At 44.9% G+C, this 13,807-nt stretch overlaps 1 protein-coding gene across 13 annotated transcripts in view; it reads right to left on the bottom strand.

Moving 5' to 3' along the window:
* Nucleotides 1-13,807, bottom strand: part of CADPS (calcium dependent secretion activator) — a 372,569-nt gene that overhangs the window by 173,664 nt on the left and 185,098 nt on the right. For all 13 annotated transcript variants that reach the window (XM_069966947.1, XM_069966958.1, XM_069966959.1 and 10 more), the window contains one exon: nt 1,741-1,807. In XM_069966947.1, the coding sequence (XP_069823048.1) occupies nt 1,741-1,807 (67 nt within the window). The remainder of the gene's footprint in view (nt 1-1,740; nt 1,808-13,807) is intronic.

The following is a 13,807-nucleotide window of genomic DNA, read 5'->3' as shown; positions in this document are numbered from 1 at the left end:
AAAAGAGAAAAGGTGACCGTCTTTTCTATTAAAAAGACGTCCGTTATTGCCGCAATGTGATTGGCCAATTGCTTTGAAGTCAATGGAATGACGGACGTCCAATGCACACAGTGTATAAAATGCCGGACTTTGTCCAATGTGCACAGTGTATCAAATGACGGGCGTCATCATGATAATTATTTTCAGACGTCTTTGGCAAACAGTGGACGCTATTTTTTAGTTGTTCACATACAATTTTTACAGTGTGCCTTTTTTCACCGTCCTTTTGACCGTTTTTTTTTACTATTAAATTCAATGGACCGTCATTTTTCCTTTCCTAAAACGGACAGGAGAAAATGTTGTGTGAACATAGCCATATTCCTTTCCATCTGTTTCCAGGGATATAATTAAAGATTAATGGGCCCCTGGTGCAAATGCACGTTGTGTGACTGATGGGTCAGACCTAGAGATGAGCGAATTTACATTAATAATGAAGCGGAGTGCTTTGTTAGCTCGGCAGTCTTTGCTAGCTTGGCAGTTGGCTTGTCAGCTTGCTGCCTTTGAAGTCCATGACTCTCTTCCCCGGGTGCCTGGGAAAGCCAGATCCAGTCCTGGGAAATTTCTCCCAGTTTTAAAGGACTGGAATCAGCAGCTGGATCGGCAGCTGGGGAGGAGCAGCATGGATTTCAAAGGCAGCAAGCTGACAAGCCGACTGCCAAACTAACGATGCGATTCACTTTGTTTATCCTGCAAATTGGTTCATCTCTGGTCAGACTTTACAAACATTGTTTGTAGTCTGTTACCATGGAGACACATAGATCTGCATTAAAGCTGTTTGCAGCTTCAACCCTATTTACACCACATTTTGAGGAGGTTACTATTGTGTAAATATTTTATAGAAATGTATCGAAACTGTAAATACATTTAAATATGACATTGTTGCCCACAGCAACCAATCAGCTTTCCTCTTCTTCCCCCTGAGCGGTGATATGGCTGAAAGACACCTGACACATATTTGGTCAGGGTAACCACCTCTCTGGGGGGCGCTCAGGAGGAGAAGGGCAATCCCTTATCCCTGCTTCAGGAAGCTCCAGTGATAATCTCAATAAATGGACAGTGATGTCATATGCTAGAAAACATCTGGAAAACATCTCCTATAGTATGCAATGAACACATCTCCTATAGTATGCAATGAACACATCTCCTATAGTATGCAATGAACACATCTCCTATAGTATGCAATGAACACATCTCCTATAGTATGCAATGAGCACATATACACTGGCCAGATGGAGGCCATAATGACAGTCTTTCGGGCATCTGTCTTACATAGGACCCAAATTAGGACATTAACCATGTATGCTGGGAGCCTGATGTCAAAAGGACCTACCTTAAGCCTCTTAAAATTATTCACTATATTGTAACATTAGATATATGTCACTATATATCTATCAAAAGTCTGTTATTGCAATACAGTGAATACTTTTTGTATAAAAGTGGATCCAGGATTTTAAAAGGCACAACTACTTTCTTGCAAATACAGCACCACCTGTCACTTTAACTTCAATGAGACTGCAAAACCACACCCATCCTGAGGACAAGAATCTTGCTGTTTCTGGAAGAAAGTGGCCATGTTTTCCTAAGCCTGGATAACCCCTAAATTAGATACGGCCACTACAAGTGATCCAGCTATATAAAATAATTTTTCGACCACATCATATCAACGCTTAAAATAGATGGGAGAATTGTGTAAAAAATTACCTGGACCAAGACGAAAAATCGTTTTTTCCATCTCTTCCATACATTTTTACCAATCGCCCATAAATACCTAGGGAACAAGTCAGAAAAGCAAATTAAATATTTACAGGAAGTTGTGAAAGTTGTGAATAACTATAGGGTAGGGAGTGTCATTGTTAATAAAAGAAGGACAGCACTCTGCAAAAGTGTTAGGCAGGTGAGGCAGACATGCTACAAAGAAAGAATGTGCACAGTATAGTAGTAGTTTAGTATAGATTATCAATTAATAAAATACCAAGTGAAAGAACAGAAATCTAAATCACATCTACTGTATATCTAGTGTGACCACTCGTTGCCTTTAGGACAGCATCAGATGTTGGAGGAGTTAACTAGATCCTCTGTAGTTGTCACTGCTCAGACCCTTCTGGTTCTTCATGTAATCCCATACAGACTGGATGATGTACAGACCAGGGCTCTGTGAAGACCATATCATCACTTTCAGGATGCCTTCTTCTTCTTTACACTGAGGGTAGTTCTTACTGGCATTGGTTGGATGTTAGAGGTCTGTTCTGCTGCAAAATAAAAATTTAGAGACAACCGGACACCTCCCTGATGGGAAACGTTTTACTTTGCAGCATGTTTTCCAAACCGATCTAAAACTTTTGCACCCAGTTTGCTGGAATTTAGCAATCCCTTTAAAAGAAAAAGAAATAGAAAAAAAAAGTCTTGGTGTGTCTCTACAGCATTAGTCTCCAAGCTGAATTTATCTCTGGGGTATAAAACAGACTAGAGCTAACAATCTGCAATATATTATTACAACTTAGTTACATAATGACTAGTCTCGAGTAAGCATGCTCGACCAACACCTTGTGGTCCTTGGGTGCTCTGGTAGCAAAGTACCATGGACCTTCACCAACCATCAGTTAAACCTATAACAATTTTTTTGTTCTAATTTTTGTATTTAAACGTCCCTTGAAGGGATGAAATATATAAAAATTACAAGGAGGAAAAATGCAATAGGTGAAATAGGTATCTTCCCATTGATTGCAATGGGATTTATCACTTGTTTTGTACTGTATACTGTACACAAAACATGCAGCATATAGAAATTGCCCAGGACTGACAAAAAAAGGTCTGCTTTTCTCAAGAAGCAGCACCACACCATCCATTGGCTGTACCTGATATTGCAGCTTATCACCATCCCGGTCAATGAGTCTGAAATATGGGGCATGCATTGATCCTCATAGGGTCATCGCTAGGGTCTAAGATAAAATGTTTGCTATCTTGAACCTCTTGATGGAAAAGTAGAAAGAAAATGTAGTTCTCCCTCTCCCAGACTTGCTAGTGCAGCGTTGTACTGCTTGACAGCTCTGGAGGGACAACCTCACTACCTTTCAGGATCTAACACCAGTAAATGAGTGGCTAGCATCCTCTCACCACAGGTTGCCAGAGGCGGATTACAATGTGGGCATCCTGGCTGGCCGCCCAGGCCCCATGTTTACTCAAACTACCCAAACTACTCTCTACATTATTAGAAGCCGAGTACACTCACACTATAATTCAAACCTCAGTGAGTGTGCATGTGTGCGTACACAGGGGGAGATTTATCTAACATGGTGTAACACCTAGCAACCAATCAGATTCCAGTTTTTATTCCTCACAGACTCTTTGGAAAATGAAAGGTGGAATCTGATTGGTTGCTAGGGGCAACTGAGACAGTTTCACTTTACACCATGTCTGATAAATCTCCCCCTGTGACAGTGTGTATACATGTAGGTAGACTATCTTTATGAGATGTGTATATAAAATGTGTGCATGTATGAATATACGCATGAGTATTATATATGTGCATGTATAGTATGAAGAAGTGTGTTTGTGTTAGTGTACAATTTGTGAATGTGAATATATACACACACACATATATATATATACAGTATATATATATATATATATATATATATATATATATCTGTGTGTGTGTATGTACTGTATGTGATAGCTATATGTGTAAGTATATGGCCTCTGTATTTTATATATATATATATATATATATATATATATATATATATATAGTGTTTTTTTTAAGGGGGTGTCTCTTGGGACTCTTTTTTTACCACACAATATGGTTTCTACCCACCATATAAAAAAATGAAAGAATGGGCATGCATTTATGTGAAGCTTTTATGGTAAGATTGGTTTAATGTTAAAAAACTCCATAGTGAGTGATGAGAATCTATCGGTCTTTGTCACAATATGATTGCGATGATTACACGGCACGGTTGATGAGTTTGTTCTGGTGGTTTGTGTTACTTCTATATCTCATTTCTGTTCCACATTTTTCTGATTGATTTTATGTTAAGGACAAAAGAGGCAAAGTCCCATCTGTTTGGATACACTGCGGTCAGGCCTCCTAAGGTGATGCCTATAGAACGGACAATTTCACTTCCAATCACTGATGGAGCACAGAGCGCAGAACACTGGTCTCAGGGATGACTTGTCTGCAGGGCCTCATAATGATGATGGGAGCATTCAGAGATTTCATACTGGTAATGTCTTCTCAGGGGAGACAGGACATGGGATTTAATTCACATTCCACTTGGGTCTTATAGTATAAAAACATGTAACCTTATTCTAGCTGAACTCAATGAAAGTACAGTAAACTTCCTATAGCATGACACAAATAGGACCTGATCATTGCTGGATCAATGGATACTCTGAATCATCAGGCAGATTTTATAATAATTATGAAGTTGCAAATTGTTTGTTTTGTCTCCTGTGTCTAATCTTGTGGGATCTTAAATTGTATTGTAGGTATATGCTGAAATCTATGCAGGTTACCTGAATATAAGGATTATTAACCCCTTTAGGACAGTGCCTGAAATGGCCTTAAGGACAGAGACAAATTTTATGAATATGACCGTGAAATAACGTGAAAAATTGTGAAAAAAAATGCATTTTTCCAACTTTGAAACTTTTCTGCTTATACAGAAAATGGTTATGTCACATAATTATATATTAAATAGCATTAGCAACATGTCTACTTTATGTTGGCAGCATTTATTAAACTATCTTTCATTTTTTTTTAGACAATGGAAAGCTTAAAACATTAGCAGCAATTTTCCAAATTTTCAGAAAAATTTCAAAATCAGATATTTTTAGGGACCTGTTCAGGTTTAAAGTGTATTTGAGGGGACTGTATGTTAGAAAGCCCCACAAAGCACCCCATTTCAGAAACTACACCCCCAAAACTCTGCAAAAGCACATCCATAAAGTTTATTAACTCTTTAGGAGAGTCACATAAATAAAAGCTAAGTGTGTAAGAAATTTGAAAATCTTAATTTTCTGTGCAGAGATTTTATTGTAATCCAATATTTTTCATAATTATAAACCTATTACCAGAGAAATGCACCACAATAATTATTGCCCCATTTCTGCAGTTTATAGAAATACCCCATATGTGGCCCTATTGCGCTATTTGACGCAACCACAAGCCTCAGATATAAAGGAGCGCCTAGTGAATTTCAATGCCTCCGTTATACTTGGTCATTTTTAACTGTACCACTTCAGGTTGGCAGAGGCTCTGGGGTGCCTAAACACTGGAACCCCCCCACAAGTGACCCCATTCTGGAAACTACACCCCTCAAGGAATGTAACAAGGGGTGCGGTGAGCATCTGGACCCCACAGGTGCTTCAAAGATTTTCAAAACAATGTAGTGTAAAAAAGGAAAAATAAAATTTTTTACACTAAAATGTTGTTTTAGCCTTCAATTTTTCATTTTTTGCAAGGGGATCAAAGAAAAAAAAAACACCAAACGTGTAGCGCAGTTTCTCCTGAGTTTGGAAATACCTCACATGTGGACATAAAGTGCCAAGCGGGCGCAGGACAAGCCTCCAAAGGGAAGGAGCGCCAATTGGCTTTTGGAAGCTGGATTTCACTGGAATGGATTTTAAGGGCCATGTCGCATTTACAGAGCCCTCGTGCTGCCAAAACACTGGAAAACCCCCACAAGTGACCCCATTCTGAAAAATAAACCCCTCAAGGAATCTAACAAGGGGTGCAGTGAGCATATGGACCCCACTGGTGACGGGCACAAATGTGGAACAATGCGACGTGAAAGGGAACATTTTAATTTTTTCACTTTCACGGTACAAATGTGCCCGTCAGCAAGGGGTCCATATCCTCACTGCACCCCTTGTTAGGTTCCTTAAGGGGTGTAGTTTCCAGAATGGGGTCACTTGTGGGGGTTTTTAGTGTTTTGGCAGCACGAGGGCTCTGTAAATGCGACATGGCGTTCATCATCCATTCTGGCCAAATCCAGCCTCCAAAATCCAAATGGCGCTACTTCCCTTCGGAGGCTTGCCCTGCGCCCACATGGAGCTTTATGTCCACATATGGGGTATTTACAGACTCAGGGGAAATTGCTCTACACATTTTGTGTGATTTTTTCTCATTTAACCCCTTGTGAAAATGAAGAATTTAAGGCTAAACCAACATTATAGTGTAAAAAATTTAATATTTCATTTTCACGCCACATTGTTCCACATTTGTGCCCGTCACCAGTGGGGTCCATATGCTCACTACACCCCTTGTTACATTCCCTGAGGGGTGTATTTTCCATAATGGGGTCACTTGTGGGGGGGTTCAACTGTCTTGGCAACACAGAGGCCTTTTAAACGCAACATGGCCCTCAAAATCCACTCCAGCCAAATTCAGCCTCCAAAAACCAAATGGCGCTCCTTCCCTTTGGAGACTTACCCTGTACCCGCCTGGCGCTTTATGTCCACATGTGGGGTATTTTTGATATTGATATTGTTGATTTTTATTCCATTTCCACAAGGGGGTAAAAAAAAAATGAACACAAAACGTGTAGGGTAATTTCCACTGAGTACGAAAATACCCCACATGTGGACATAATGTGCCATATGGGCACAGGGCAAGCCACCAAGGGGACAGAGCGCCATTTAGAGGCTGGAATGGAGGATGGAGGCCATGTCGCAATTACAAAGCTCCTGTTCTGCCAGGAAAGTAGAACCCCCCCACAAGTGACCCCATTCTGGAAACTACACCCCATAAGGAATCTAACAAGGGGTGCAGTGAGCATATGGACCCCACTGGTGACGGGCACATATGTAGAACATGTGCCGTGAAAATAAAAAATATATTTTTTTTCATTTTCACGGCACAAATGTGTTAGATTCCTTATGGGCTGTAGTTTCCAGAATGGGGTCACTTGTGGGGGGTTTCTACTGTCCTGGCCACACAGAGGCTTTGTAATTGTAACATGGCATCCTCTAATAGGAATAGCGGCCATACCTATTTAGCTAGGGAAAAGGGACAATTTTTAATTTATTTGGGGGTATTAGGCCAATTATTAGTTTATAAGGTTGAAAATGACAGGTGTCCATCAAATTTAACCTGTGTTGATCCAGAGGAAGGCAAAAAAACCTTCCATGAGGCCAACGACAGTAGCTTCATCACTGGGAAAAAATTCCTTCCTGACTCCATAATGGCAATCAGAATAATCCCCGGATCAACGTGACCCCTGAAATAGGAATAAGGGAAGGAATTTAAATAATGTAGATCTCCAATGACGTGTGGTACGCCTTGAAGCGATCCAGCATGCAGAGGCCAGAGCAATCAGGACAGGTGTCACACTGGAAAATGGTGTCCTTCCTGATCCCCCTGTTACGGCACACTCTGCACTTCTTCTGGGGTCTCCTGTTTTCCAGTGTGGGGAACGTCACCTGGAAAATGTTGCCCTGGTGCGATACGGGGTCCTTCATATCCAGAAGCGCTGGGTCCGCTCCATGGCTGCTAAATATTAGGGCTTTATTACTGCTTCTGATATTTTCGGATCGTGCCGCAAGCTACAGTAGCTCGGGCAGTGAGGGATCGGAAGAGGGGGTGCTGGTATAAAAGTTATCCCCGTACAGGTGGTAACCTTTATCCAGCAGTGGGAAGATCAGTTCCCAAACGATCTTCCCACTAACTCGGAGGATGGGGGGGGGGCATCTGGGGGCTGGATTCGGGTGTCCCTTCCTTCATACACTGTAAGGGTACGTGCACACTGCAGAATGGAGAAGGATAACCCTTTGTGCATTCCGCAGCTGGCACCCACCGGCAGACTGATGGAGGCGCGCGTCTCCGCTCGTGTCACACTCCATTCTATGCACGGGCGGATACCGCCCTCTGTCCAAAGAATGAATGTGTTCATTCTTTGGACGGACAACGGAATCCGTCCGTGCATAGAATGGAGTCTATGACATGGGTGGAGACACGCGCCTGCATCAGTCCGCCGGCGGGTGCCAGCTGCGGAATGCACAAAGGGTTATCCTTCGCCATTCCGCAGTGTGCATGTTCCCTAAATCTGTAAGTGTACCCTGGGGTACTCTCACAGAGTTTGCAGAATCACGTCATCTCTTATTGGGACTGTACTGGCGGAAAAGACGTGTCTGGGGGGCAGCGTACGCTACGCTACCCCCAGACATGTCACTGGATGATGAGGATGATGAGGATGAATGGAGGAAAAAAGGATCCCCCCATTCATCCTCACTGGCTTTTTCGGTGTCGGAGGCAATAATAACGTATGCGTCCAACACCCTGGGGGCCATCTTTATATGGGGATTGGTATATGGGGTATGTAAATGTGTAGTGTAAAACTTTATTTTGTGTAGTGTTGTGTTTTTTTTTACGTTTTTTTTTTAACAGTAAGAAAAAATATACCTACGCCAAGATAGGAGTTGCTGATAAATGCCGCACTTATCAGCAGACTGTGGCGGTAGGATATAGGGGGAAAAAACGCCCCTACGCCAAAAAGGTGCACTTCCGTGCGATGCTGATTAGCACTCAGCGGCGTTAGGGCGCATGAAAAGGAAAAAAAATAAATTGGTAAAAAAAAATTAAAAAATCTTTTTAACCCAAAGCAACTGATCAGTGATTAATATTCACTGATCAGCCGCTATGGGGCAGTAGAGCGAAGCTGCCGGAGATTGCCGAGGCCCGCCGAACCCGAAGACCCGAGTATTTCCGAAGATTTTCGACGCTGGACCCGACCGAACCCGACGAAAAGAAGAGGACGCGCGGACCGCTGATCGCCGCGATCAGGTGAGTATGGTGCACCTACACCACACACACTTGTTCTGCACCCCTCAGCTACCTAGCTAAGGGGGGCAGAACCCGGCAACACTGTTTTTTTACAGTATGATCGCCGTGATGGGCCAGCCGGTATTGGCTGGCCTATCACGGCAATTGTGGGGGTGGCACTGGCGCCATCTTCCCGGAGCACACTAATGGCGATTGGTGCTGTCTCGGACAGCACCAATCGCCATTGCTTTCCGGGTCACCGGGTCACCGATGACCGGGAAAACTGTATTCAGCTGCTATTGGCTGATCTGTATTGATCAGCCGATAGCAGCGGTCGTCGGCACGGGGGGGGGGGGGGGGGGGGGGTTACTCCCCATGCCGACGAGCAGAGATGGCCTGCTATACATTATAGCAGGCCATCTTCCTCGATCACTGTGTGTGAACACACAGCGATCGGGGAAACACCGGGCGTAAATTTAAGTACATTTGCGCGAAGTACCAGTGTCGTTAAGGGGTTAAAGGCTGGACTAGATAATTTTCTGTTTTATGGTCCAGAATATGTGATAATCAGACATGTATCCAGTTCTATTGATACTGAATAGAGATGAGCAAACCTCGAGCATGCTCGAGTCCATCTGAACCCGATCGTTCGGCATTTGATTAGCGGTGGCTGCTGAAGTTGGATAAAGCTCTAAGGTTGTCTGGAAAACATGGATACAGCCAATGACTATATCCATGTTTTCAACATAGCCTTAGGGCTTTATCCAACTTCAGCAGCCACCGCTAATCAAATGCCAAAAGATCGGGTTCGGATGGACTCGACTCGAGCATGATCGAGGTTCGCTCATCTCTAATACTGAAATAAAGAAATTGTCCTGGAAGAAGTAAGGGACTACATCTGTGTATTATGCATAGTACATAGTATAGATATTATTAATGAAAACTTCATCCAAACTTCATCCAAAGTGTTCTGAACCTCAAACTGGGTCAAAGGGTTACTTTCCAATGAAACAAGCACAGCCAAAACAACACCGAAGTAACTCAAGGCTGTATTACACAGCCTGATGTTCCGGGGGTAGCAGACATTGGCCTGTCAGCTCAGTGCTCGCACCCCCCTCGTTCTCCCCTCTCTGTCTTTTTTTTTTTTTTTGCAGCTCACCCATGTGGTAACCATGAGGAGCATGGAATAGTAGTTAATGGTAGCTGGGGGTAGTAGTACCTCTAACAAAGTCTTTAATTTGGTCAGCTGGGCTGCTTGGACCTAACATTTGTATTTGAGGGTCTGCACAAAAGTGAAAAGTTTTTGACCCCAAGATACACTTTAATGAGATGTCTGGGGTGGTTTACATGCGTTGGTGTATGTAATAGATTCAGTCCTGACTAGAGATGAGCAAGCCGGGTTCGGGTTTGAGTCCATCCGAACCCGAACGTTCGGCATTTGATTAGCTGTGGCTTCTGAAGTTAGATAAAGCTCTAAGGTTGTCTGGAAAACATGGATACAGCCAATGACTATATCCATGATTTCCACATAGCCTTAGGGCTTTATCCAAGTTCAGCAGCCACCGCTAATCAAATGCCGAAAGTTCGGGTTCGGATGGACTCGAGCATGCTCGAGGTTTGCTCATCTCTAGTCCTGACATGTCTCTTTAACAACATAAACGAGGATCCTTTGTGGACGACCATATTACGTGGTCGGTGAGGATACAACCTTTTAACTGCTTCTTGAAATTTCGTCACAGTTCCTTATGGTTTCTTTAGTATAAGTAACACCAAAGAAGAGTCTCTGCAGATGCTATCAGCACTGTATTAACACTGATGTACAGGTATACCAGTCTAACATAAAGACCCGCCCCTGTGCCCCACATCTGATTTACTTTTAACAATAAAAGAATCTGTTGGCTGCCATAAGCAACCAGTCAAAACAGTAGAAGAAGCCAGGAGAAGCACATTGTAGCGTGCAGAACTTCCTCGCTGTCAATCATCGCCGTTTAGCAGCCCTATAGACTCGAGATGAATGAACCTTGAGCAAGGGTCCCCGGGCAGCCGCCTCCCATGCCCAATGGGTAAGACGGCCCTGCGCGCCCCCCCTTCCCCTTCTCTTGCGAGCGCAAGCACTTTCTTGCTTGCGGTCGCAAGAGGAAATTCGGCCCCGGCTGATGCGTCACTCCCTGGGGGATTCTCCGGGAGCGCACGCATCAGGAACCTCAGTGTGCGTCGCTGGGGCTTCCTGTACCGGAAGTCCCGGCCTGGGCGCACACTGAGCTTCCGGATGTGTGCGCTCCCGGAGAATCCCCCAGGGAGCGACGCATCAGTCGGGGACAGAAGAGGAGAGGAAGCAGCGACGGGGGAGCGCTGGTAGGTGAGTTGGGTGTTTTTTTTTTTATCTGCTGTGCAGGGGGGAGCCATCTATAAGGGGGAATACGGGGGAGCAATCTATAAGGTGGGATACAGGGGGGAGCCATCTATAGGGGGGATACAGGGGGGAGCCAACTATGGGGGGGATACAGGGGGGAGCCATCTATAGGGGGGATACAGGGGGAGACATATATAGGGGGGGGGGAATACGGGGGAGCCATCTATAAGGGGGGATACAGGGGGGAGCCATCTATAGGGGGGATACAGGGGGAGCCATCTATAAGGGGGGAATACGGGGAAGCCATCTATAAGGGGGGATACAGGGGGGAGCCATCTATAGGGGGGGATACAGGGGGATGCCATCTATAGGGGGGATACAGGGGGGAGCCATCTATAGGGGGGATACAGGGGGGAGCCATCTATAGGGGGGGATACAGGGGGGAGCCATCTATAGGGGGATACAGGGGGGAGCCATCTATAGGGGGGATACAGGGGGTAGCCATCTATAGGGGGGATACAGGGGGAGCCATCTATAGGGGGGGATACAGGGGGGAGCCATCTATAGGGGGGATACAGGGGGAGCCATCTATAGGGGGGATACAGGGGGAGCCATCTATAGGGGGGATAGAGGGGGGAGCCATCTATAGGGGGGATACAGGGGGGAGCCATCTATACGAGGGGGGGGATACAGGGGGAGCCATCTATAGGGGGGGGATACAGGGGGAGCCATCTATACGAGAGGGGGGGATACAGGGGGGAGCCATCTATAGGGGGGGGGATACAGGGGGGAGCCATCTATACGAGGGGGGATACAGGGGGGAGCCATCTATAGGGGGGAATACAGGTGGGAGCCATCTATATGAGGGGGGGGGATACAGGGGGGAGCCATCTATAGGGGGGATACAGGGGGGAGCCATCTATACGAGGGGGGGTATACAGGGGGGAGCCATCTATAGGGGGGGATACAGGGGGAGCCATCTATACGAGGGAGGGGATACAGGGGGGAGCCATCTATAAGGGGGGAATACTGGGGAGCCATCTATAGGGGGGATACAGGGGGGAGCCATCTATACGGGGGGATACAGGGGGGAGCCATCTATACGGGAGGGGGGGATACAGGGGGGAGCCATCTATAAGGGGGTAATACAGGGGGGAGCCATCTATAAGGGGGTAATAAAGGGGGAGCCATCTATAAGAGGGTAATACAGGGGGGAGCCATCTATAAGGGGGTAATACAGGGGGAGCCATCTATAAGGGGGTAATACAGGGGGAGCCATCTATATGGGTGGGAAACAGGGGGAGCCATCTATAAGGGGGGGATACAGGGGGGAGCCATCTATAAGAGGGGGGGATACAGGGGGGAGCCATCTATAAGGGGGTAATACAGGGGGAGCCATCTATAAGGGGGTAATACAGGGGGAGCTATCTATAAGGGGCCAATACAGATGTGCAGTGTGTAGAGAGATGAGGATGGTGACAGAGTGTGGAGCCTAATATGTCTGTCTGGCAGATTCTGTGGATTTGTGGCTCGGAGAAGTTCTCATAACGGCACAGGGCAAATGGAAAAGAAGATGAAAAGGGAAGAACTCCGATCAGAGAAGACGTCCCATGTGAGTCACTTGATGTATCTGCACTGTAATGTATGTGGTGTACAGCACCTGTGTAGAGCTGGGTACCTCTATATGACTGGATGAGGTGATAGTGATCTGTGTACAGTGGATTAGTCAGTAGCAGCGGTGGTGTTAGTCAGTATGCGGTGGTAATATTTGTTGCTTGTTATCTGGCATATATATAGAGAAGGGCAAAACAACATGTCTTATATAGACAGAGGAGCAATAACATGACTATTATATTATATATGAACCATGTTGTTTCCCTGTATACAGAATACAGGGAAACAACATGGTTCATATATAATATAATAGTCATGTTGTTGCCCCTCTGTATATATGAGACATGTTGTTTTGCCCTTCTCTATATATAAGCCATGTTGTTTCCCTGTATATTGTATTACACAGTATACATACAGGGAGACAACATGTTTCTCATATATAATAGTCATGTTGTTGCCCCTCTGTATATATGAGACATGTTGCACTGGTGTGACAATTAACCCTGCAGATTGCTGTTGGAAGTGCTGTCTCCATTGCGTTTTTTGGATACTTTGAAGCCAACCTGGTCTGGTTTGGTGAGGCACGCACGCACGGTTATTTTTTGTTTTTGCGCTGCTGAAAGACTGTGTTGTGAATTAAAGTTTATGTTAACAATAATTTGTATTTTTTATTGTACGTAATTGTACTGGCTAGGGGCGGGGTTGCAAAGATGGGGGGGGGGGGGGGTTGATGGCGGCGGCCGTGGGGGGTGGGGCCCAATTCGCACCTCTGCCCAGGGGCCCATAATGCTGTTAAGACGGCCCTGCGTCCATACCCAAACTATCTGCATTTGATTATCGGTGGCTGAAGAATGCAGCCCTAGGAAGTCCTGGAAAACATGGATACAGCCTATAGTTGTATCCATATTACCTTCATCTACAGCACACCATATAGGGAGGCAAGAGCAAGTTAGATTCTTCTGACCTGCTAATAGTTTCCCTTTAAGCTTTCTTTACATATAACATAAGACTATGTTATATATCACTGTACTTTATCAAAA

Source organism: Dendropsophus ebraccatus, chromosome 4 (genome assembly GCF_027789765.1).
Source record: "Dendropsophus ebraccatus isolate aDenEbr1 chromosome 4, aDenEbr1.pat, whole genome shotgun sequence".
Taxonomy (NCBI): domain Eukaryota; kingdom Metazoa; phylum Chordata; class Amphibia; order Anura; family Hylidae; genus Dendropsophus; species Dendropsophus ebraccatus.
This window is presented reverse-complemented; position numbering and strand designations above follow the sequence as displayed.